General features: G+C 37.8%; 1 protein-coding gene across 5 annotated transcripts in view; it reads left to right on the forward strand.

Moving 5' to 3' along the window:
• Nucleotides 1–23,262, forward strand: part of tepsin (TEPSIN adaptor related protein complex 4 accessory protein) — a 40,535-nt gene extending 17,273 nt beyond the window's left edge. For 3 of the 5 annotated variants that reach the window (XM_059948542.1, XM_059948547.1, XM_059948545.1), the window contains exons 5-13: nucleotides 1,513–1,580; nucleotides 1,753–1,837; nucleotides 3,785–3,874; nucleotides 8,452–8,646; nucleotides 9,295–9,463; nucleotides 10,729–10,842; nucleotides 12,415–12,493; nucleotides 12,948–13,082; nucleotides 16,127–23,262. In XM_059948542.1, coding sequence (XP_059804525.1) covers nucleotides 1,513–1,580; nucleotides 1,753–1,837; nucleotides 3,785–3,874; nucleotides 8,452–8,646; nucleotides 9,295–9,463; nucleotides 10,729–10,842; nucleotides 12,415–12,493; nucleotides 12,948–13,082; nucleotides 16,127–16,804 — 1,613 coding nt within the window. In that variant the 3' untranslated portion in view covers nucleotides 16,805–23,262. The remainder of the gene's footprint in view (nucleotides 1–1,512; nucleotides 1,581–1,752; nucleotides 1,838–3,784; nucleotides 3,875–8,451; nucleotides 8,647–9,294; nucleotides 9,464–10,728; nucleotides 10,843–12,414; nucleotides 12,494–12,947; nucleotides 13,083–16,126) is intronic. The other 2 variants (XM_059948543.1, XM_059948544.1) reach the window with 2 other exon arrangements.
• The last annotated feature ends 2,747 nt before the right edge of the window (nucleotides 23,263–26,009 follow it).

The raw sequence follows: 26,009 nt of genomic DNA on the forward strand, positions 1-26,009 counted from the left end.
TGTTTAAAACTTAGTGAGGTCAGGTATGGGTATTGAGATTTTAGTACAGTTTTATTCTGTGGTAAAGTGATAAATAACATTTAACTATAGTTAACTACCTTTGTACCAAAATCTCTCAAACTGGTCATACTATGGAATATTGATAACTAGAGGCCTATTTCCATTAACTCCATTTTTCACAGGATTATTACCAAGTTTCACACAAGGGATTAACTGAGGCAATGATCTTGAATAGTTCTCAAAAAGGCTGGGAGTGTAATTGGAAAATAGTGATGTTAAAGTCTATTTCCGGAGGGCAAGAGGAATTGCAAGAAATTGGCTGTTGATTTATAGATCTAACTGAGTATTTCAGTTCTGTGGGACATGTGCATCTGCAGCTAATGCCTGCTGGAAATATCGTGACAGATCGTGATGTCCTTTACAGTGTACAGCATTGATTTTATGCCAGGGCTGACAATGTGGAGCTCAACACTCCAGCTAAAGCCCTGTGTTATTCATGCATGGCTGAAAGTGTATTCAGTTCAAAAAGATCTCCACTGCCCCATAACCTCTAATGCTATTCAGGAGAATTATCACCTGCTTTCAAATTGCTGACTGATTTCTATTGCCTTTGCTACTTATGTACATCACTTTCTAAAGTTGCTCAAGTCTAAGGAGTCATGCTGAGAATGACTCATGCTTTCTCCAGTCAAACCTGATGCACAAAGCAGCTGCTCCCAGGAGTGAATGCACCAGTATTTCATGGCGGGAGAATAGCAGAGCATGTGCAAGGAAAGTGGGGAGCTGGAGAGAGGTGAAGAGTTATCTGGAGTATGTCATATCTACTCTCAATGCTTGGAAGGAAGAGTTTGTCAGGTGACTGCAGTTTCAGTAAGATCACCTTCCCTGAATTATATCATCTGCTCCAGCCACAATGGAGCCTCTCTAACAGGCAGAGGCTGGGTTTTGGTACTGGAGGCTAGCTTTAAATGATGCCAGATTTGCGCGTCATCTCTCTACCCCAACCTCCCCCCACATCTGAATGCGACAATTCAACAGGGTGCTTCATACTAACTCTGCACTACAGTCATAGTAGTTAGCAGACTGTTTAGTGTTGGCATACAGCCTGCATTAGAAGCAACAGGCATGAATAAAACCCAAACTCATTTAAAGGGGCTGCAGAATTTAGCCTTCGTGGTCTCGGAACGGCCTGCTGAGTTTGTTTGATAAAGGTTTCAGTATTTTGGCAATTAAATATTTTTTCAGCTATTATATTACAGTCTTGCACCACAATTTCACTTCCCTTACCTGGTTTGTTCATTGTATCTACAGTTACTCTTAGTGAACACCATACTAGTTGCTGCATCTAATTTTTAAATTCAGATATGAGTTGAGCCAGAAAAGGAATGTGTATTCGAATGATAATTTTATTGAAAAACAAAACTCTGACATGTCATTTGTAAGACTGTAAAAGTCATGCTCCTAACAATCCTGTAGTTTCTAACTAGTAAATGGGTTGTTCTCTTTTGCCAGTTTTCAGTGGGCCACCAGATCCACTTCATGGAAATGCTTTATTCCAAAGAGTTCGAAAAACTGCAGAGGTATTTACATTCCTAAAGCTTGGTTAAATCAGTGTGCTTTGAGTCATGTATTGGCTTTCAAATTAATAATGTTTGAAATTATGGAATATTAGTTCTGTGGATGTTGTCATTTATATTTTGAGGTCATGAAATCTGTGGGGCCAATGATTACTGTTGTCTTTTCTTTTGACAGGAATTAGCAAATTTGTTATTCTCTGATGCTTTGCCATTTCAATCATCTTCCACTTCATCCCCTTCCCGACTAGGTCCACAGACAGGTAAGGATTGTTGTTTATAAACTGCTAAGGTTTGAAATGCACCAATTAATTTTGTAATTTACTTTCAAGTTCTGACTATCATAATATTTTGCCGTTTTCCTGAGTCCCTTGTCTGTGACTTTGTACATATTTAAAAAAATATCTATTCATAATGATTTGGTTTATTGGATTTTGGGGCAACTACTTCAGTTAACCAGGCTGATGTTGTTTAACTGTGTTGAAGGTTTAAATGTATTAGTCACAATATCATTGAAATTAATTTAAACTGTGCACTGCAGATGCTATGGTCAAAGCAACAGTACAATTTAAAATGTTAAATTGCCATTGAATTAAAATCATAAAAACTTATTAAACCAGATTCTATTTGTAGTGTAGTCTGCTTGTTATATTTTGATGTGTTGCTTCTAAATGTTGTTTTGTAAAAGGAATATTATCAGTTGAACATAGAACACTGAACATTGCATTTGATAGATTTAATGTGTTCTATAAACACTTTGAAAGAAAATACCTACATGTGTTGAATAGAGTTTAGTAAGTGGCTTCAGATCAATAGATAATACATTATTACCTGTCACTATGTAAAATATCAGGTCAATATGATTAAATAAAATGAGAGTATTAATCATTGACAGAAAAGAGCTGGTCTAGGTCTATTTGAAAGGGATAGGCACCTCCTTATATGCAACACAAAGAAACCTTTAGCCGAAAATTTATTAAATACAGGCCCTTTGGCCCATGATGTTGTACTGACATTTTAATGTACTCTAAGATCAATCTAAACCTTTACTCCTACATAGCCCTGCATTTTTCAATCATACATTTCAATCTAAGAGTTTCTTAAATGCTCTTAATGTACTTGTCTCTACCACCACCCCTGGCAGTACGATCCAAGCACTCAAGTGTTTAAAAAAAATATATCTCTGATATCTCCATTATACTGTCCTCCAAATACCTTAAAATTATGACCTCCTTATTAGCCATTTCTGCATTGGGGGAATAAAGTCTCTGGCTATCCACTCAATGTACAGTATGCCTCTTATCATTTTGAATACCTTTATCAAGTCACCTGTCATTCTCCTTCACTCTAAAGAGAGAAGCCCCTGGTTGAGTTAATAACTGGGACTGTCTAACTTCTTTAAAGAAAGAACACCATTTATTCAATGATCAAAGTTCAAAGTAAATATATTACCAAAGTACATATATGTCACCATATACAACCCTGACATTCATTTTCTTGTGGGCATACTTAATAAATCCATATTAAAATATTAACCACAACAGAATCAATGGGTGTTCATCCAGTGTGCAAAAAACAAGAAAATGCAAATACAAAAAGAAATACTTAATAATAAAAAATAAATAAGCAATAAATATTGAGAGCACGAGATAAGGGGTTCTTGAAAGTGAGTTCATAGGCTGTGGAACTTTTCAATGATGGGGCAAGTGAAAATGAGTGAAGTTATCCCCTTTGGTTGAAGAGCCTGATGGTTGAGGGGCAATAACTGTTCATGGACCTGGTGATGTGAGTCCTGAGGCTCCTGTACCTTATTCCTGATGGCAGCAGTGAGAAGAGAGCATATCCTGGGTGGTAGGTTTCTGATAATGGATGCTGCTTTCCTGTGACAGCGTTTTGTATAGATGTTCTCAATGGTGGGGAGAGTTTTACCCATGATAGATTGGGCCATCTCCACTACTTTTGTAGGATTTACATTCAAGAGCATTGGTGTTTCCATACCAGTTTCTTCTTTCAATTTCCAAAATGTTCATTGGGGTTTAGTTGATCACAGTGATTAGATATTTGACTGATGTATTCCAAGTGAATGGTCTATGTATATTAAAGCTAAGTACAAGAGACTGTGAGATCAAATTTTGGTTCAGTTTTGCAGATAAGTACATGTTTATAAATATAATGAAGAGTAAAGGTTATTAGAACTAATTTGGGAAAAGAAGTTCCTGCTTTTATAGGAATGGGATCAAGCCCTTCATCCGGGTCCATAATGCAAGGCTTTGGGTGCACAGCAAGGAAAATGTCTTCAGGTGAGTTCTGAAATTGAAACAATGCTTATTGCTTTAGTTCTACATGATACAAGTACTCAAGAATTCAGGCACACTTTTGGAGAGTGAAGTAGAGTTGATGTCTCAAATTGATGACCTTCAACTGTTTATAATCATTAACTATTTCTTAACCAATGCTGAGCTTCAGAATCAGGTTTACTGCCACTGCCAAATTTTGTGAAATTTGTTGTCTTGAGGCAGCAGTGCAGTGCAGTGCAGTACAAAAAATTACTTTGCAGTAGGTTACAAAAAGAATAATAAAAATAAATAATTGGTGCAAAACAGGAGCAAAATAGCGTGGTTCATGGAGAAGATTAAATTGTTCCTCAAACGTGTGTTTGCAGGCTCCTGTACCTCCTGTAGTAATGAGAAGAGGGCATGTCCTGAATGGTGAGGGTTCTTAATGATGGGTATTGCCTTCTTGAGACATCATCATTTTGAGACATCAGGCATGCTGGCCTTTATAACAAGAGGAATTGAGTATAGGAGTAAAGAGGTCCTTCTGCAGCTGTTCAGGGCCCTGGTGAGACCCCACCTGGAGTATTGTGTGCTGTTTTGGTCTCCAAGTTTGAGGAAGGACATTCTTGCTATTGAGGGAGTGCAGCGTAGGTTCACAAGGTTAATTCCCGGAATGGCAGGACTGTCATATGTTGAAAGATTGGAGCGACTGGACTTGTATACACTGGAATTTAGAAGGATGAGAGGGGATCTGATTGAGACATATAAGATTATTAAGGGATTGGACAGGCTAGAGGCAGGAAGCATGTTCCCACTGATGGGTGAGTCCAGAACTAGAGGCCACAGTTTAAGGGGTAGGCCATTTAGAACAGAGATGTGGAAAAACTTTTTCACCCAGAGAGTGGTGGATATGTAAAATGCTCTGCGCCAGAAGGCAGTGGAAGCCAAGTCTCTGGATGCATTCAAGAGAGAGTTAGATAGAGCTCTTATAGATGGTGGGGTCAAGGGATATGGGGAGAGGGCAGGAACGGGGTACTGATTGTGTATGATCAGCCATGATCACAGTGAATGGTGGTGCTGGCTAGAAGGGCCGAATGGCTGCACCTACTGTCTATTATCATTTGAAGATGTCCTTGATGGTAGGGAAGCTAGTGCCTCACTGTTAGCCAGGTGGAGCTGGCTGAGACTGCTTTACCTTCTGAGTATTTCCACCGTTTTCTCTTTCATTTCAGATTTTCAGCATCTGTAGTATGTATTCTGAACTATCGCTTAATTCACAGCCTCTTCTCTCCCTAAAACTGCCTAAAGAAATGCAGAATATATCTCTGTAATGAATTATACATTCACAGCTTTAGTGTGAGGTTTTCTTTCTTTACCTTTGTTCATATTGTTAGGCATTGACTGGAATGAAGCCATTTGGGTTTCCTTTCATCACATTTTATTACTGTTCCTCAGATTGTGCTATTGAGCACAGATATTTATTTGATTTTTGATGTTCGTTTATTTTAAAAAGCCTCCATCTATGTGCTTTGAGATTTATTTTGGGCATTTTAAAACTCTGCCCCATAACTCCAACCTGGTACTCCAGCTGCGGTGCTGCCGACAAAACAGCCTTGCAGAGGGTGGTTAGGGGAGCAGAGAGGGTTACTGGGGTTTCCCTACCTTCTGTCCAAGACCTCTTTCAGAGGCGATGCCTCCAGAAGACACGGTACATCATTAAAGACCCCTCACACCCTTTCCATGAACTGTTTGTTCTTCTGCCATCAGGTAAACGTTACAGGAGCATCAAAACTAAAACCACAAGGTTACTAAACAGCTTGCTCCCACAGGCAGTCAGACTGCTAGATAGCTGCTCTACCTGACTGCTTTGGACACATAACTTTTTTTTAATTGACATGTGGCTGTTGTATTTTACTATTTATTGTTATGTTTATTATCTAGTGTTGCGTTTGTTATGTTATGATTGCACTGCTCCTGGGAAACGCTGTCTCATTCTGCCCCGCAGAGCTGATGTACAGTTAGAATGACAATAAAGTTTTTGAATTTTAAATAATTATCATTTGAATACCCTATTTTTGTGGATAATCTCAATGACTTGACGTGTGGGGTGACTTCATTACTATGGCTTGAGACCCTGACAAAATCTGGGCAGAGATACTGAAGACTAGTTATACTGCTAGTTTAATTTATTGCAGCATATACAGTACTAGTATCTGTGGAAAATAAATTGCTGTAGATACCTCCCTTTAGAACAGAGATTAGGAAGAATTTCTTTAGCCAGAGGCTGGTGAATCTGTGGAATTCATTGCCACAAACAGCTATGGAGGCCAAGTCATTTGGTATATTTAAAGTGGAGGTTGATTAGTTAGGGCATCAAAGTTTACAGAGAGAAGGCAGGAGAATGGAGTTGCAATGGATAAATCAGCCATGATGGAATGGCGGAGCAGACTTGAAAGGCCGAATGGCCTAATTCTACACTAACAATATGCCTAATGTTTGCAAAAACGGGTTAAGTTCCCTGGCTGAGGTGAGTATGATTGTATGATTGTTCTTAACTTCTAAAAAACATGATTGAAAGTGGCATGAAAACATTCATTATAACAAGGTTAATCTGAGATCAGTCACTGATGCAGCAGTTCCTCAGTGCAGTGCCATAGATTCACTATCTTCTCGCTAAAGAAATTCCTCCTAATCTCTGTTCTAATGAGAGGTATTCTATGACTATTTTTTCCCCACAGATACTAGTATGTGTTGCAATAAATTAAACTAGAGGTACAACTAGTTCAGGAGCACAAGTCTTCAGCAGGTCTGCCCAGGGCCTCAGACCTTTGCTGCATCCAGAGCACTCAGACTTTGTGTGCATAAGCAAGTCGAGAGGCAGTTTAAAATAGTTTTCAGATACTTGTTAATGACAATCTTTCCATCTCAAATGCGGAAGTGGTATGATTGCATTGCTTTCAGTTCCAATCACAATTCTTCAAATGATGAACCAGACAGTGCTCGTCAAATCAAGTTTAATTATCATTCAAGCCATACGTAGGTACAGCTGAATGGGACAGCGTTCCTCTGGGGCCAAGGTGCAAAACTTTAAAACTTAACAAGCAAACGTTCAAAATAAACGAGTAGCAAATTCAAAGAAGCATATCACAGTGTCCGACAAATCGATGGTACAGAGTACCAGCAGTGTACAGGTGCAGGCAATCCAACCTGTCATTTCACCGCAGCACTGGCAGACAAGGTCATGCCCCAGCTGAGCTCAACCACACTGCAGCGCTTCCATGTCTCCCACCTGGTCTGCAGCAGCAGGCAAGTCCGAGGCTTATGGCCTATTTCTCACTACAGCTGAGGCTATACAGCTCCTATGTCGACTGTCCCTCCATCCAACAAAGGTAACAGACCCGTGGCAGCTTAGATTATCACTGTCCAACAGAGTCTTGTGATCGCAAATGAAATATTCGACACATTCTCGCATGGTTATACTACACCAACTTTGATGCCTCCGAGTAGCAGGCAGCAATATAGACTGCAGCCAAGTCAGCTCCTCCGATATCCCGACTGGTTCCTTCGACACCTCAGCTGGCTCCTTCTCCACCATCCCGGCCTTGGCTGGCACCTTCAACACCTCAGCCGGCCCTGCTACTGACAACCAGCCCAATTACTCCGATCAACGAGCAGCTCACTGATGGAATAGCCCTGTAGTATGCAACGTTCTTGGAGTAGACTTGTCTTTGGATTGTAAAAAAACTAATTTTACAAAGAGAAACATTATGGATAACAAAATCCAGATAACTGAAATTTGATTCGATGAGTGGGATGTAAAATGAACACCATGTGGCAGGCAAGGACTGTTTAGAGCAAAAGGGTTTAACCATCTTCACCTAAAGTTCCACAGTGCTAAAATCAACAAATTTCCCATCAACATCCTGGGTGTCACTATTGATTAGGATATAGCCAGAGTATTTGTATGGCTACAAGAGCAGGTCAAAGGTTGTGTTCCTGTTATTCTGAGGTGCAAGTCAGGAGTACAATGGAATTCTTTCCATTTGCCTGAACAAGCGTAGTTCTAACTGTACATTTAAGAAAAAAGCCCAACACCATTGAGGACACGGAAGGTTGCTTCATTGAACTTTCTATCCATCACCTTAAATATTTATTTCCAACCACAATCATCAATACACCATGATTTGCAAAAAGGCCTGTAGTTAATTATAATAATTCTTGAACAACACTTCCCAAAGTTGTGATCTCTATTGCCTAGAAATCAAAGACAGTCCTCCACGTCATTAATTTTCCTGGTCTGAAGTTATACAGGATTTCTTTCTTCTTTTCTGGATTGTGGCATTCCTTCCCATTGTACCTTCACCACATGACTTGTACCACTATGAATGTGGTTCCACCCATTTCACGAAGGGTATAAATGGACAATAAACTGACTTTGCCTGAAATGACCCATGAATGAGTTAAAAATGTTTTTTTGCTTACATTTCCATGTGTTGACTTATCAACTCTGTGTTACCTCAACATGTAGCTTCAAATTACCTATGCTTGTCATTAGTCTGGCTCTTACAGTCAGCAGTTAAAATTGTTGTTGTTTTTGTTAGGTTCTGCCAGCGATGCTATTCTTAATAAGATACAGAAAGCAGCAGAAGCAGTAGTGAATGTTGTACTTCCTCCAGAAAGCCCCAGAGATTATGGAAACAGTTGCAATGGCGAGGGCTACCAGCCAGTGCTGTCAAACTCCTCTGAAGCAAAAGAAACAAAACCTAAAAATCCTGTTAGTGCACAGAGTGCAAAATGTAAGTTAACCTTCAAGCACTAGACAATTTTCAATCGTACATCAACTTGTACTTGAACAGTGTACTGATGGACAAATGAAGCTTTAATTTCTTCTTACTTCTCATTTCTTCCTTGTCTTCAAGCTAACTGACATTTCTTAACCTGAAAATGAATTACATTTTTGAAAACATCTTTCTCCCTCAATGTCTTCGATTAACCTATCTTGGCCTTTAGCTTGTCTTTAATATGTAATCTTTATACAAATACAACAGCAGGGATTTACTTTTGAAATATAAAAGAACGTGAACATTACAGTAAAGTACAGGCCCTTTGGTGCACAAAGTTGTGCCAATCTGTTAACCTACTTTAAGATCAATATGACCCTGCCTTCCACATAGCTCTCCATTTTTCTTTCATTCTTGTGCCTTTCTAAGGTTCCCTTAAATGTTCCTAAAGTATCAGCCTCTACCACAGCCCCGATAGCATGTTCCACGCACCTACCACCCTATGTGGTTAAAAAAGTACCTCTGACATTCCCCCCCACCCTCCCACCGTATTTTCCTCTAAAAGTTATGTCCGTGGTATTAGTCAGTCAAACATCAAGGGATTACCATGTTTGTCCTATGGTTATATTTTGTCCCATTATTGTTACTTCTATTCCTTTATAGTGTCTCGTCATCAACCTGGTCAACCAGGCGGAGGCTGGGAAGAAAGTGACAGTGGGCACAGTTCCCAGAATTCGTCCCAGACTAATTATATTTCAGATGGCAGCAGTGGCAAAGCAGCCACAGACAGCCAGTCAGGAGGCAGCAGAGAGAGTGGAGACTTGATGGAAAGGTACATGACAATTTGATGCCAGCCTTTGTTGGAGTTAATATAAGCACAAATGTGGGCCTTGTCGCTGATTACAGAGCATCAACAAACGCATTTGAAAACATCAGAAAAGTTAACAGTTGGATGTCTGGGAACATAAACAACTGGTGAAAAAGACTGGTTGCATGGAGGATTGAGTACAGTGAATTGGATTTGTGTTTTTTTTTTCTGTGTGCCTTCAACTCCTTACAACCCACAGTTATCAGTGGGGTGAATGGAGCAGCTAAAGTATATTCAAGTTAGGCAGAAAAGTGAACTATGAGGAACATGCAGAGCCAGTTGGCCCACAGTGACGGATGGAGTGCTGTTGCTAAGCACACTATGGGGAAAAAAGATCCAGTTTCAGTTGAACCTTTGGAAATCAAATCGGTAGTAATTTCCAGATGAAACTGTACCAATCATAATATTGGGCCAATCACTTTAGTTGTGATCCCCTCTCATCTGGCATAACCCCCACATTAGCAAACACTATAAATCACACACAACACACACACAGAATGCTGGAGGAACTCAGCAGGTCAGGCAACATCTGTGGAAACGAGTAGATCATCAATGTTTCAGGCTGACCCCCTTCTTCAGGACTGAGAAAATGCCAAAACCACAAATCTCACAGTGGCCATTATCAATACTGCACAGAATGTTCATCAAGGGACGGTCCTTCTCAAAATAGTACATATGCAGTGGTTTGTTGCTTTTCTTGCCTTTTAAAGGGATTCTTGCAGATGGAGAATGGGTAGGAGCCAGAACATGCTCACAGTTTGAGTCTACATTGTCCTTCCTCCAGTAGTTACTGCAGGGATGTTTGTTCATTGAGTGCTTCATGGCAACACACTGTTACAAGATACGTTGTTAATAATGTGACACTGAATTAGTGACCTCTGGGAAGGAGGCAATCACTGCTTCTAGAGAGAACCTTCTGAGGCACCATATCCTACCGAGATCTCTGTGATGGACAATACTGAAGTTTTCCAAGTCTATCATCACATTCTGCAGATAGCCTTTCTAACAAGTTCTGTTATTCTCCAAGCTTGTTTCTTTTAAAGTGGCTAAAATAATATAATGAATACATCTTTTGTTATCTATTTACTTAATAGCAATTGATCTTAACAAACATTTTGACCTAATGTAGCTTAGCAAATTTCACAGGCAAAGCAAAATTTAATTTATGTTTGGAATTTTTTTTGAAGGTTTAATCTGTCTTATGAATCTCTCTGATTCTTGTTTGTTAGAGTTGAATCAGTCAACTTGAATGACTGCATGCAAGAAATAAGTTTGGTGAACAACCTGACCCAAGGGTCTAATGTGTTCCTGACCAGAGATGAAATGCAGTATTTTATCAAAGAGTGAGTATGTTTCGGTTAATGAGCCACTTAAACAAATCACATGTATGAGTTTGGGTTAGGTAACCATCAGCAGAATTTTACATATTTAACATACACTTTAATGGACTCATGGTGGAAACCTGATACTTTTAAGATTAAAATCTAGATATCCTGACCTGTTAATAAATTTGGGGTTCTCATAGTTTAAATTCTAATTGAAAGTTATCATAAGGAAATTCTTGGCAATTAATAGGTTTAAGGTTTGTCTTCAGTTCTGAGAACGGTCTTTTTTTAAAAATGAATGGCACAGAGGCCTCATGGCCTGAGCGACCTGGCTTTGAATCTGGTTTCTGGTGCTGTGTGGGTGAAGCTTGCACAGTTTCCTGTGAGTGCATACATTTCTATCAGCTGCTTCGGTTTCTTCCCACAACTTAGAGATGTGCAGATTGGTGGGTTAATTGCTTGCTGGAAGTTGTTCCTAGTGTGTTGATGAATGGTGGAATTTGTGGGGAACTGATGGGAATGTGGGAAGAATAGAATAGGATTAGTGTGGAATTATGTAAAATGGTATAAATTAGATTAGACTCAGTGGGCCAAAACTGAATTCTCTCTATGAATCGAATGCAGATTTGTTTTAGTCTCCTACTAATCTAAAGGCAGGATCCAGGAGATATTGCAAATCTGAACTAAAAGTTTAAAATGTGGTAGATCATGTAGCTTTGCAAGATGGGGAACTCAGAGTTAATGCCTTTGGTCTCTTGGTAATGTAGCCCTTAGTAATGTCTTCTAAAATTCAAACAGGAGCATTATTTCTGGGTTCAGGTTTCTGATCTTAGATTTATGTTTTAGGAACATTCCTTTCCTTCACAATATTGAAAACCAATGGTATTTTCAAAACCATTTCATCAGGTAGTTAGAGAATCCAAATCACTGAGGCCTAAGTGCCCAGCTGCTCCAGAGAAATAAATCAAATCAGTTATACTTTGATGAATGGCTGCTTATGGACAGAAATCATGAACAAACAAACTCATTGTTTGTGGACGGTGTGGTAGCGTAGCATGCCGTCTGTAAGATTGGGTTTCGATTCCTGCTGCTGTCTTTAAGGTGTAATGAGTTTGAACATACTCCCCATGACTGCAATAGTTTCCTCTCACATTCTAAAGACGTGTGATTGAGGGTTAATGAATTGTGGGTATGCTGTGATTGCATCTGAAACGTGGCAACACTTGAGGGCTGCCCATCACGATCCTCGCGGATTCAATTTGACTGTGTGCTTTGATGTACATGTGACAAATAAAGCTTTATAATCTTTATAAGATATGAAATTGGTATCATGAAAGACCAGCTGGGAAGCACTGCATCCTAAAGCACCCCATGCTCATCATGAATCCGTCTCTCCTAGAAAAGACTAGCAGAAAAAAACTTAGACTAAGAGAAAGAAAAGGACATCACCAAAGATATAACATATAGAAAACGTATTTCAGCATTAACCATTTTAACAACTTAGCTATTTTAAACTTTGTTCTAGGAAATTGCTTTGTTTTGCAAAAATCCTTTTGTAGTAACTCGCTATATTTTTCTGACTGCCCTCAGGTGTGCATTGCTCAATTGTGAAGCAGTTGTAGAGCTTCTCAACGAGAAACTGAAGGACCCCTCTGATATAGTCAACATGGTACTTTCTGTGAAATATTGAACTTTATTTTCTGTTAACAGAAGTTTATTTGTGCTTTGTTATCCTTGAAAGTCTCATAGATAAGGTACAATGCAAATGTGGGCCTTTCTTTTTCAAAACTTGCTAATACGTACATTAGGCTAATAAACCACCATCCTGTGCACGATGCCTGGAATTTGACATTCAGTCCGATTCCCTGAGTTGGTATTTATTATATAGAACCACTGCATCCAGTAATTCACGAGATGCTGCCTTGGATGTTGAAGTTCTTTCTGAGCGTTTGATAATCCTAGAGCTAGACCCCCACAGACAGCTTGGATTATTTAACCCACATCTGTTTAAAAATAACTGCAAGCAAGTTATACATCTTTACTTGTTCAATTTTTAATGTGTGTTTGGAGACATTGCTTGCCCTCTTTTAATGTATTTTTTCTGTTAATGCTGTTTGCTGAAGCGATCGATGAGTATTCTTACCACCCTGATGTGCTCTGACCTGTTATCAACTGACCAAATATTTGCAATCACCCACAAATGTTTGCAACAGTTGAGTGAGGGTGAACCAGGACCTGTGACCAATCGAGCCACAAAGGTAAGTTTTCTGTCAGTATCAGCCATTTACTGTGGTTAAGAAAATATTTCCCTGAAACTTTTGAGCATTTATAATACTTTAAAATACTCTCTGTATGCCTTTAATTTTAATAACAGTTTGAGTAATTTATGTTCTAGCCTAAGAGTCAATGCTGTAGTTATTCAATGTTAATATTTCACTCTTTAAAATTGTACTGTATATTGTTACTCAGTTTTATTTTCTTTTAATTATTCCCCTTATCAACCTGTTGTTTGGTCGTTTTACCTTAAACTATATCATTCCAGTCAATTGGAATTTATAATATTTTTATGTTATACTTTGACCTATGAAGATATAAGTCTTAATTGCTAGCTGATTATTACAGTCCCACACTTTAGAATACAATGAAATAGTGCCCTAAAATGAGATAAGATCTTGTTTAGGTGAATGTCGCAGAATTTCAGTAAGAACAAGGAAATTGAATGGCTAAAATTCTTCCTTCCACCACCACAGCCTGAAACAATCCTCCAGATTATTTGTAATTTTTATTGCTTGGGACTGTAATGGACTTGATTGCTTCCATATTTACTCACACATACATTAGTGACTATATTTCAGAATTACCTTGGGCCTGCCTGATGCGGATTGGAGACTTAATACAGGTTGCCCCCACAAACCCAAAGTGATTGGGACATGTGCTGGATTAATGATTTTGCCGAATCACAGATGGTTAGGTTGTAATTAAATAAACAAACACATCTAATCACTTGATAATCTCCTCGCCCTACCTTTAACGTACCCTGTAAATAGCACCGATTCTCATTTTGGATGCGCAGAGCAATTATTTTTAAGTCGGTATCTTTTTTTACAATTTTTGTCCGGTGTCACAGTAGGCTGTCTCTTCTGAAACAAAATTCAGACCATTGCAATGTAATGTCAATTGTAATCCATCCTTTTTTTGTTGGCACATTATTTACTGGAAACTACTTAATACCTTTGAAAGCTCTGGATGAAATGTTATGCCAAGTCGCTGCTTGAAACATTGAAGCCACTCTTCCCTGTAATCACACTCATAATCCAGTTCTAATTCTTCATCAACTAATTTCACTTGTTCCTTCACTATCTCTCTTGACAGTTCTACACCTTCACTAACATGAAGTTTAAACCACTTTATGTAGTTGTGAACATCTTCCATCTTTCATTGTTTTCCTTACGCACACCTGTTTTTTAGATTCACCGTCAGCAAAAAACTGGAGCAAATTTTCTTTTTGTTTCTTTATATAACAAACTGTGATAGAGCCAATGTTACACAAGTTGCATGTGCTTTCCACAGACACACTACTATCGAGCTTTTTCAGAACTTCCACCTTGTGTAGATAACGTATGGTGTTTACACTTTACACCACGAGAAGCACTTCCTTTATTCAATGAAGACATGACTGTGGCTATATAAGCACAGGCTATAAAAATAAATGCAGAATAACACAGGAATGACTTGCTTCTTTTAATGACCGTGCCAACAGCTACTTCTGCTAATGGCACTGTCAAAACAGTGGCGACGGGGGGAGATTTGAAATTAGGCTGGCAAAAATCATGTCTGAACCAGCAATGGAACTAAATTACTGATTGCTTGATTTGAGGTGGCCAACCTGTATACACTTAATATATGTTCTTCCTTGACGATGATTGAAGTGTGCATACAGAATTTCCCCTTTTTAAATGAAGTACTACCAAGGGGAAGGATTCTTGTTACTGCACAGAAGAGTTTTCAGTAGAACACAGAAAAAGCTTAAAGATTCTTTCTGGACATATATTCAGTGGCCACATTATTAGATACACCTGTACATCTTGTTAATACAATTATCTAATCAGTGAATCATGTGGCAGCAACTCAATGCAGACATGCAGACATGGTCAAGAAGTTTGGTTATTGTTCAGACCAAATATCAGAATGGGGAAGAAATGTGATCCAAGCGATGTTGACCACAGAATGATTTTTGGTGCCAGATGGGTATCTCAGAAACTGCTGATCTCCTGGGAATCTTACGCACAACAGTCTCTAGAGTTTACAGAGAATGGTGTGAGAAACAAAAACATGTAGTGAGCAGTAGTTCTGTGGGTGCAAACACATTGTTAATGAGAAAGGTCAAAGGAGAATGGTCAGAGAGCATACAGGCAGTGGATAGAAAAGTGAGGAAGGCACCATGAGGATAATTTGGTTGGTTGTGGAAGAGCATTTCACAATTCCTTTTCCTGTCTGATGAAGTTACAATATAAAATATGTGATCCCATAAACTAGAACAGCTTCTGGAGTTGGTATCAGTATGTTTTGGATATGATTCTTGCTCCAGAGCATAATCCAGGGACTTCTACTAGTTACACTTTTGGTTGTTTGGGTTTAACTGAGATAGTCACTTGGTTGGAAAGTTTCAATACTCTCCTGTGGTTCCACTGATATCCAGCATAACCACTGGAAGGTTGCCAGAATATTCCATGGAAACTGTTTAACGAAGATGTTAGTTAATGGTGGTTCTGTATTTTTCTAACAGCCAGTTCATTGTCGATGTGATCCAACCTGCTGAAGGGTTCTTCTGGATTAATTGATAGGAACATTGTTGAGAGAGCCCAGGCAAACAATGTCCACAATGGTTCTGAGACCCAGAGCGATATGAGCATGGGACAGATTGGACCAAAGTTTTGCTTGCTCTAGCTTCTGAGTTACCATGCTGCCTACTCTGCACTTCCTATGAGGTCTGGACTGGGCACAAATTCTACCATAGCCATCATAACACTAATCCAAAGAGTGTACAATCAACTACAAATGTTGATAACTTGAGAAAGCATTGCCATTGAAACTTTTACAGCAAAAAAAAAGTTAATTAAAGAAGGAAAGTCGGTTGGAAGCGAGCAGAAAATGTTCTGGTATTATTAATGTGTGCATTATTTACAGGAGTTAAGAGCTCTAATCTTCAGACGATTCAGAGTTATATTGCACACTGAAGACAACAGGTCACAGCCATCAAAAGATTCAGAAAACATTAACATTTTTTTCATTTCTTTTAAAGATACTGAGGCAGTTTCAGGCTTTGAATGGAAGTAAATCAATAACACAGGTTTCATCATCAGAAAGTCGTGTAACTGTAACCCCTTTAATGGGACTCACCTCAGGGATGAAAGAGAAGATGATGGTTCGGCCACTCCAGTTTCGTATTGACTCGGAAAAGACTTTCCCATCAGAGAAAACACCGGTATCATTATTATGCTTACCTTCATCTTCACAAGAAGCAGAGACACAGGAAAACAAAGACTCATTATTTCCACCATCAGAATGCAAAGCTCAAAATACAAACGTGACTCAAAATACATCCTTTATAGTGGGTGCTGATAATAGAAACCCACCTGTAAACCTAAGTACGCTGCCACCAACAGGCAAGCATAATTTCCATAATGAGCAGCAAACCATACTAACTGAGAGCCAGAGCACACACTCTGAGGACACGACAGACAATAGACCCTCTCTGTTTACTGATATGGTTCTCGTGGGACATGAAGCACCTCGTCCATATCTGGAGGCCTGTGTCAACCAAAGATTTTCATGTGAAATGCAGAGTGTAACAGAACAGAACAAAATGTGCAGTAAAACAGAGGTGAAGCTTCTGCACAGTAATCTTGGACAGACTGACTCTGAATCTAACCAACCATCTGCATTCTCATTTCTTAATACACCTTCATGCAGTGGATGAGTTCTTGTGTCAATTTGGCTGTAAATTAAGGTTAAACTAATATTGCACTTTCCCTCACAAGGTACTTTAACTTTTGTTCCTGCTCGGACACACAGAACTTTGCCTTACCTGTTTATCAAAGCCTTGGTTTCAGAATGCAGTATTTGTACACTTGGGTGACACAGAGATATGAACACCATCAAGCAGAAAATTTGAGGACATTTGTTGCTCAAATTGAGGCCGATTTGAAGCCAAGTGATTAATTTTGTGCCTTCAAAATACTACAATGGAACATTTAAGTGTGACTGTTGAATGTGGCTGTTTAACATTGTTTGTGAAAACATTTAATTGCATGTCATACATTCTTTTGGAGCATACTTGGACTCTTTATATCAATGAAACTGAAAAATATTATTTATGTAGTTTCATATCACAATAAAAGCATGGACCAAAAGATCATAATAAATAAAAAGCAGAAGAGCAGATTTCTTTTATCTAGTTGGGCTGCCAACTGTTATGGTCAAGTATGAAATGAAATGGTTTGCAATTTTGAAGTTGGTTTCTGACAGCTGTCTGCCTATTCAGTTTGAGAAGGAATAGATTCATTGTATTGGAAGTGCAGCTGAAATATGTGTGTTTTGATGTATTGCAAGTTGTGGTAGCCTACTTCCTGCTTTATGGCAGCTGTAGATTACACTAGATATGTCACAATCAAAAATAAAACTATAAATATCTTAAAGAACTACATCCTGAAAAATAATTTTTAGATTTCATCTGTTCTTAAATTTGCTGAGTTCATTCTGATATTTTATTTGACACTAACACACCGGTGTGTTTCATAAGCTGATACAGTATTGTTTATGGGTGATAAATAGCAACAAGTACACATTTAATTTTGTCATGTGTATCAAATTTCTTAATTTTCATGTGCAGTGTAATCCCAGGATACATTGGAATTAAGAATGAGGAAGACGTTTGAAGACAGGTTCTTAAACAATACAAATATTTTTTTAAAACATTCTAATTTATCAGATTGATTTGTTTTGCTATTCCTTCCCCATTTTTTTCTGCATGTATCAATTACCTATCACTACCAGTTTTGTACAGACAATGTTACTGCCATTATCCATTTAGTAAAAGGACATGTTATTATGCAGATTCCTGAATGCTATAGTTTTTCTTACTGGAGTGGGGAAACATCAGCCTTGGGAATCAAAAATAACGTGGCTCAAAAACTAGAGCAACTGCCTTTATAGCCCAAGACCTGTGGATTTTGCCAGCACTTTCAATTGAGACAAGCCATGTTCAGCCATTTGAATGACTGTAAACCTTGGAAGTTCCCACATGATCTATCAAGTTCTTGGGACTCCAGTCGTGTGGCCTAGTCTTCCTGAGAGTGCTTCATTTAAGTTTGAAGAAAGCACTTAGAGACTCTGCCAATGAATTATCTAAAGTGATGGTACTAATTTGCCATCATGTGTGATTTCAACTTAAGAACATCTAGGACCTACATGATAAAGTTATCATTTATTGCTAATGGAACTGTTACCTGCCTCTACCAACTCCTCTGTTGGCTCCTTCCAAACATTTCTCTTTAGTATTTTTTTGCATTTCATTTTTAAGGCAATCTGCTTAGAATTTTAAAATATAGTAGATTCTAGTTAATTGGGACAACTCTTAAAGAACAAAAAAAATAATCGGGAAAATAGGCAGGGTTCTCTTCATTTATTTGGGACACTCACTTAATTGGGATAAGAGACTGTTGGAAAAGTTTCTAAATAGTATGAGTCATGTGCACTTGTGGCCATTAAACACTGCACCCTGCTTAGAATGAAGAGTTTTTAAATAGCAAATCGTAAACATGAGAAAGTCTGCAGATGCTTGAAATCCAAAGCAACACACACAAAATGCTGGAGGTATTCAGCAGGTCAGGAATTAATCATAGGTAGTTGACATTTCAGGTCCTGAAGCAGGGTTTCAGCTGGAAATGTTGACCATCTATTCAATTCCATAGATGCCACCTGATCTACTAAGTACTTCCAGCATTTTGTGAGAGTTGTGTGTGATCAAAAATCAGCGATTTTTTTTTGTCACACAGTTGATGTAAAATAAGCAGCAAGCCAGTTTGAATTGTTTTGCTCTCTGCAGTTTCAAGCGTTCAGGCTTGGATATGCTAGACATGGCCAGGAGTAAAAATGAAATGATTTCACTTCAAGTTAAGAACCATAAAGAATCTGAAGTATCACAAATAATCTTAAATGTTCAAATCAAAAATGAAGGTTTGGAGGATGCAATCATCAAAAGCATAGTATTAGGACAATCTATTATCTAGATCATTAATTTCTCCACAATTTTTGTAAGATGGAAATTGAGTCTCTGCTGATTTTGTTCATCTACAGTCAATCCTAAGAACACTGGATAAATTCCTTCAATGATAACTATTAGGAACTACAGTTTTATAGTACTGTGGAAGTATTGTTAGTGCTTTAATTTGTTCTATACTTGATTTGTTACTCAGCTAAACAGTAGTTTGACTTTTTTTAAAAATACATTTTTAACTATTTCCATGAAACTTGGGCTAATTAGGGAAGCTGCTTAATTGGGTCAAAATGTACTGGACCTGTTGTGTCCCAGTTAACCAGAATCCACTGTACATATCTACATTGGGATCATTTTGTTCTGCTTTTCTTTAAGAATAGAAAGAATGCTAATAGCATTAAGATTTTGTCTCACTTTTCACTGCATGTTATTTGAACAGCTCATGGGGAAGAATGAGTTATTTTAATCTTATAAAAATTGTGGAGAAATCTATGATCTAAGAATACACCTTAAATCCAACAGCACCAGAGCACCTCTTACAGCATCAGCAAAATTTCTAAATCGGTGGCCTATATTGCCTCCATGCTGTTCAATATCTGTCTCGTAGGTCAGCCGTGGCTCATTTATTAGCACATACTCATGCTCAACAAAGTGAGGTTGAGTTAAAGTGGTACTTCACAAAATGCAAGTACAAAAAGCCAAGTTGACCATTGACTCTATAGTACCGAGGGAGTGGCTGCAGAAGTAGATGTAACTGATTTTGCTCAAGACATTTAAATCTATCTGCTTTCTAATACGTACACTATAGACCTGATGATGATGCTGCTAAGTGTGTGATGTCTGTCCCTGCTGTTCTATCCATTATTTTATTCCAGCAACATCACTCAGATAGTTTGGTATTGCTACATTTTTTTGTGGGGTATTGTAGATCGTCAGTTTGTGACTATTCTTCCAAATGTAAATACCATGGAACCACTAATGTGGACACAAGAAATAATGTATAAACATAAGATCTTTTTAGGTGAACAGTATCACTTTCTTTCCTTACAACCATAGAATACAATAGCTAAGCGAAAAGCACTGTTCTAAAATCTATATTCACAGAAATGTATATCCAAGTTTATAGTCTAATAGGTGAGAATACTTAAATTACAACACAAATTAATTTCCAAAATTTCTTCAGTAACATTTATATAATATTCATGCCCAACTTATACCTGGAATTCGATCTTATCAGACATCTCAGCTATCAAATCCATTACTTGGTTCTTTGGCCAACTATCAGAGAGCATAAGGCATCACAACATTAACCAATTTTGGTTTACTTTCTTCCTTTGAGCCCAAACCACACCTTTAGTTCATGACATGAATTAATTAGCCATTTCTCAGTGATAACACATTGAAGATCAATATAGCTAAAATTCTTCACCTTTCTCAATGTCCCAAATCTGAATGCATTTCAGATCAAATGCAAATACTACCATAAGACCACTTAAAATATGAAGAATCAAATGAGCTATTAGACTAAAATAAAGCAAGCATCACAATTTGCTATCAGCTGAACTAACTTTCCATAATGTATTGAACAAAGACAATTTCAAAGGTAAACATATTAAAGAAGGGCCAATATCAAGAAACTGGCAGTGCTTTCAATAACTCTGAAATCAAAGACCAAGGCATCAAAAATTTAAGTAAAATAAATTTTATTTCAAAATTGTTGAAAGCAAGAAATGGACTTCTCTTAAAAAATGAAGTTTCTACAATAGGCTTTGCCAATACGAGATCTTGAATAGCCATGATTTTTGTTACAGCTTAAATGTCCAAAATACCTATTTTAAAATTTAAAACAACTCTAATCTGTGCAAATCCACTTACTTGTATGTTGCATGTATGAGGGTAAACAAAGACTGTCAAATTACACTTACTGGTTAAAATTAAGTCCTAAAATGGTTACTGTATGCAAGCCAAGTTAGATCAGTAAAGTACTTTCTTTTTTGCCAGGAACTGATGTCAAAAGTTGCAAACACCACATTTGAGGTAGTGTTCTGTTTCCTTTCCATTGTGGCTCTCCACATATCGCTCTAATGAGATTTATTGATGACCTAACTAGCAATGTAACATGACTTTGTACATATTGCTTTATGAAAAAAATTATATCATTTTAAAAAAGTGTACTGGCTCTTCATTTTAAAACCTTGTCCATATTATCTTTTTACTTGCTGCCTCCCTAATGTGCATCACCTCAACGCACAGTGAAATGATTGTAGAGTATTGTAGATTGTAGAGCAAGCAGAAACCAAACCGACATACTTCAAATTATTATTTGCATTTTATCCTTGGCAAAGTGCAAATAAGTCCTTCAGAAAGGATGTATTTCATCCTTCAAATTATTCGCTGTGATTGCAGATCTCAATGAGATGCCTGTTGTAGTATTTTCCAGATGATAAAGTCAACTGTGATAATCCAAGTTCTGCCATGAGAAGAAATTCTAACTAAAGCTAGTATAGTATTTTTTTCATCATCCAGAAGACCAATTTCTTACTTAACATCAACATATGTACTCATTTAAAATGTTCCCACTTTAAAATGTAGTCACTTGTTCCCAATTCAAATTGATCAGTGATTTATTGAAAAATGAGTGCAATTAAACTGTAGAGCCCATGAACACTGAAGAACAAACTGATGAATTTACTGACAGGCAAAAGTTATTTAAAACATTTTAAAGAGCAAGCTATCCAGAATCTTAATGTTATAATATTCTGAACTGTTCCAGGCTGAACCTGATCTTCAATACAGTGGCAAGTTAGTGTCAAAACTAACATTCACGTACTCTGGACTTCCACATCACTGTATTCTTGATTGTATTTCAAATGATCTTATTAAATTTTATTGAGCAAAAATGGTTACAATAATTTTGCAGTTTTCTTCTAAGGATAAATTTGGTAATTTTAGTCTTACAAATGAAATTTCAGATCTACAACAAATTTTTAAAAAAATCCCTGACAAAAATCAAATTTGCAGTTCCATTCTAAATTAAGATTCAGGCTGGTACACCCTGAGGCTTTCATATAAAAACAGGAATGTCATTAAGTGTGTCATTTACTAATACTTGCAAAATGCTTTTATCCAAACAACAGTTAAATAACTTAAGATAACTATTTAATTTTATTTTCCTCTTGCTCTCAAGTTGTGACTCTTGATAGGTTGCCTCTCTTATACCAGCCAACCGTCAGCAGTTTTTGACCACTTTGCTGCGTGAACACATCTGCTATGGATAACCAGTAAAAAAAAAGCCTTCGACTCTTTACAACCAAGATCAAATACTAACAAAAACTAGGGAATCAAACCTCTAGACCAGCGGACTAATTTCTCAATTTTCTCACAGCCATCAATTTCATTTGCATGTTAAAGCTAAAAAATCCTTCTCTGGGAATGGCTTATAACTGTAACCAAATTTGAAGACTTTAAGGGTACTTGTTCTGCTTTAATGCAGTTTAGGGTTTTTTCCAAATAGAATCCCAATGAAAGAATAATATAGCCATGGATTAAAAGAACCTATTTTGATTTTTTTTGTTATATAGGATTCCACATCAAATCACATGTACAAGCTTAAACAGGAAACTAAAAAATGTACTATATGCACTTTATGGGCTCTCAAAGATCTGTTTGTAAAATAATTTGCAATCCTAGTGCATTATACATTCATTTTTAACACCTTCAATTTGGCTGTAAAGCAGATTCATTTTTTTTAAATACAATGGAAATACAAAACCATTTTTTTGACCAAGTTGAACTTACTGTGTATGAAATATAAACACCATCACATTATTTCTCATTATAAAACAACTACAAATTCTTGCAATATTATTGGGAAGACTTTGCTCAATTGTTGACTAATTCTTCAGAGAATAGATTTACTAAGTCAGATTTGTGCCACACAGGATAAATGAAGCAATCAAGGCTACAGTTGTGCTGTTATAGTCCCCACAATTTTGATATTATCTATGTCCAAGGGCATTTGAAGAGTGAAGAGATGATATTATTTTAAACCAAATGGAGCAAAAAGGAAAAAGATTGTGCAATTTCAATCATCTAAATACAAACATCCACTGCAAAAAAAATTACATTTACAGTCCCTGTCCTTCATTGAAGGCACACAATCTCAGTCTGGTCACGTTTGATGTCCACGCTGATGCAAGCTATAGAAGTGTGCCTCTTTCAGGATCTGATTGATTTGCAAGTATGGACCTTGTGCAGACTGTTCAATGGAATCAGAAAATTGAAGCATAGTTGAGCTGTTGCCTGGCTTGGTCCAGTTTAAATTGGCTTCAGCCGGTAAGTGTCCATTCAGTCTGTCAGGACTGCTGACAATACTGCTGCTATCACTGCTTGAGGACTGCAGAGAGAGAAAGAGACTGAGTTAACTGGTAAGAACAAATGCTACAACTGTAAGGTATAGAATACACAAAGGAACTTTTAACTTTTTTTTAGATTTGCTCAATCATATCTCTGCTTATCAAAACAACTGAATACAAATGTAACACTTTATTCAAATTGTGCTGTTAAGGACAAACCTAGTAACTACAGGTTGGTAAGTTTAATTGTGGGGAAGTTTGTAGAAAGAATAATCAGAAAAGAAATGAGTAGATTCTTGAAGATGTGTGACTTTAAAGGATAATTAGCTAGGTCTTTGAAAAACAAAACATATCTTTTGGATGCTGTTTACTCAGATTTTCTTCATACTTTTACTAAATTTGCACACAAAAATGCTGGCTAAATTGAAGAGTCAGCAATGACCTGGAAAAGAAATATAAAGCAGAGAATCATGCTTAAAAGTCATTTTCCAGGAGGAGGACAAAGGGTAAAGGATATGGTACTGAGTTCTGGTCTATGAAGAGGCAGCAGTTGGGGCTGAATCACATTCTGTGTTGTAACAGCTCTAAGCTATATCTATTGTTAATAAATAGAAATGACTTTTCCTTCTGTTTAGCATCTGCATCGAGTTTTCGTATTTTTAAAAACAGTTGCATGTACGTTCATTCAAAGAAATGCAATCAGTTGTAACATTTCATATTGCTGCATAAATTCAAACTTCACAGTACAGTGCATATATTCAGGCCCAAGAAATGGTTCAACATTAAGAAATAAAATACTCATTCCAAGTTGGATAAGCAATTCTCAGAATCAAAAAATATTAATCTCACCAGTTAAACATTTAACTAAATGAATCCTAATAAGTGAAATGACATTGGAACAAGCAATGTGTTAAACAAATAAGGAAAATCAGTGTAGGGTAGCTTGTATTAAAGGAGATGTCTGGTAAAACTTCTGTGACAATGTTCTGCACACAGATGAGACAAAAGTTGAACTTTTTGGCAGAAATGTACACTGCTATGTTTGGAGGAAAATAGGCACTGCACACCAACACCAAAACCTCAACCCAACTGTGAAGCATGGTGAAAGGAGCATTTTAGTTTGGGGCTGTTTTGCTGCCTTAGGGAAAATAGACAACTTGCAATTGTTGAGGGAACAACTAACTAAAGATTGTATCAAGACACCTTACAGGAGAATGTCAGGGTAGCAGTCAGTCATCTGAAGCTTAATAGAAGATGGATGACGCAACAAGAAAATGATCCAAAGTACAGGAGTAAATCAACAACAGACTGGTTTAAAAAGAAGAAAATTCATGCTTTGGAATGGCCAAGTCAGAGTCCAGACCTTAACCCAGTTGAGATGTTGTGGCATGACCTGAAGAGGGCTGTTCATGCAAAGTATCCCAGAAATATTGATTAACTGGAAGTTTTGTATAGAGGAATGGTCTAAATTGCTCCTCACCATTGTGCACGTCTAATCAGCAGGTACAGGGAATGTTTGGTGCTAAAGAAGATTCTACCAATTCTTAAAATACAATAGTTCACATACTTTTTCCAGCCTGGACGGTGAATGACTAAGCAATGTGTTCAATAAAGACATATAAAGTACAATTATTTGTGTGTTAGCTTAGGCAGACTGTGTTTGACAATTATTATGACTCAGATGAAGATCAGACCACATTTTATGAGTAACTAATGTAGTAAAACAGGTAATTGCAAAGGGTTTATAAACGTTTTCCTGCAACCGTACATTTTGCACACTCAGAAATCCTAACCCTTCTTCCTCTGAACTCAATTTCTGTGTCAGTGCCATAAAGGATGCAACACACACAAAATGCTGGTGGAACACAGCAGGCCAGGCAGCATCTATAGGGAGAAGTACTGTCAACATTTCGGGCCGAGACCCTTCGTCAGGACTAACTGAAAGGAAAGATAGTAAGAGATTTGAAAGTAGGAGGGAGAGAGGAAAATGCGAAATGATAGGATAAGACCGGAGGGGATGGGGTGAAGCTGAAAGCCAGAAAGGTGATTGGCAAAAGGGATACAGATCTGGAGAAGGGAAAGGATCATGGGACGGGAGGCCTAGGGAGAAAGAAAGGGGGAGGGGAGCACCAGAGGGAGACAGAGAACAGGCAGAGTGATGGGCAGAAAGAGAGAGAGAAAAAAGGAGGGGGGGGGAAGAAAAGCTAAATATGTCAGGGATGGGGTAAGAAGGGGAGGAGGGGCATTAACAGAAGTTAGAGAAGTCGATGTTCATGCCATCAGGTTGGAGGCTACCCAGCCGGTATAACACGTGTTGTTCCTCCAACCTGAGTTTGGATTCATTTTGACAATGGATAGTGACAATGGACAATGGATTCATTTGGCCATGGATAGTCATATCAGAGTGGGAATGGGACGTGGAATTAAAATGTGTGCGGAACACCAGAGGGAGATGGAGAACAGGCAAACAACTAAATATGTCAGGGATGGGGTAAGAAGGGGAGGAGGGGCATTAACAGAAATCCAAAAAAAAGCGGAGAGCTTTGAGACCT

Source organism: Hypanus sabinus, chromosome 23, assembly GCF_030144855.1.
Source record: "Hypanus sabinus isolate sHypSab1 chromosome 23, sHypSab1.hap1, whole genome shotgun sequence".
In the NCBI taxonomy this organism is placed as follows: domain Eukaryota; kingdom Metazoa; phylum Chordata; class Chondrichthyes; order Myliobatiformes; family Dasyatidae; genus Hypanus; species Hypanus sabinus.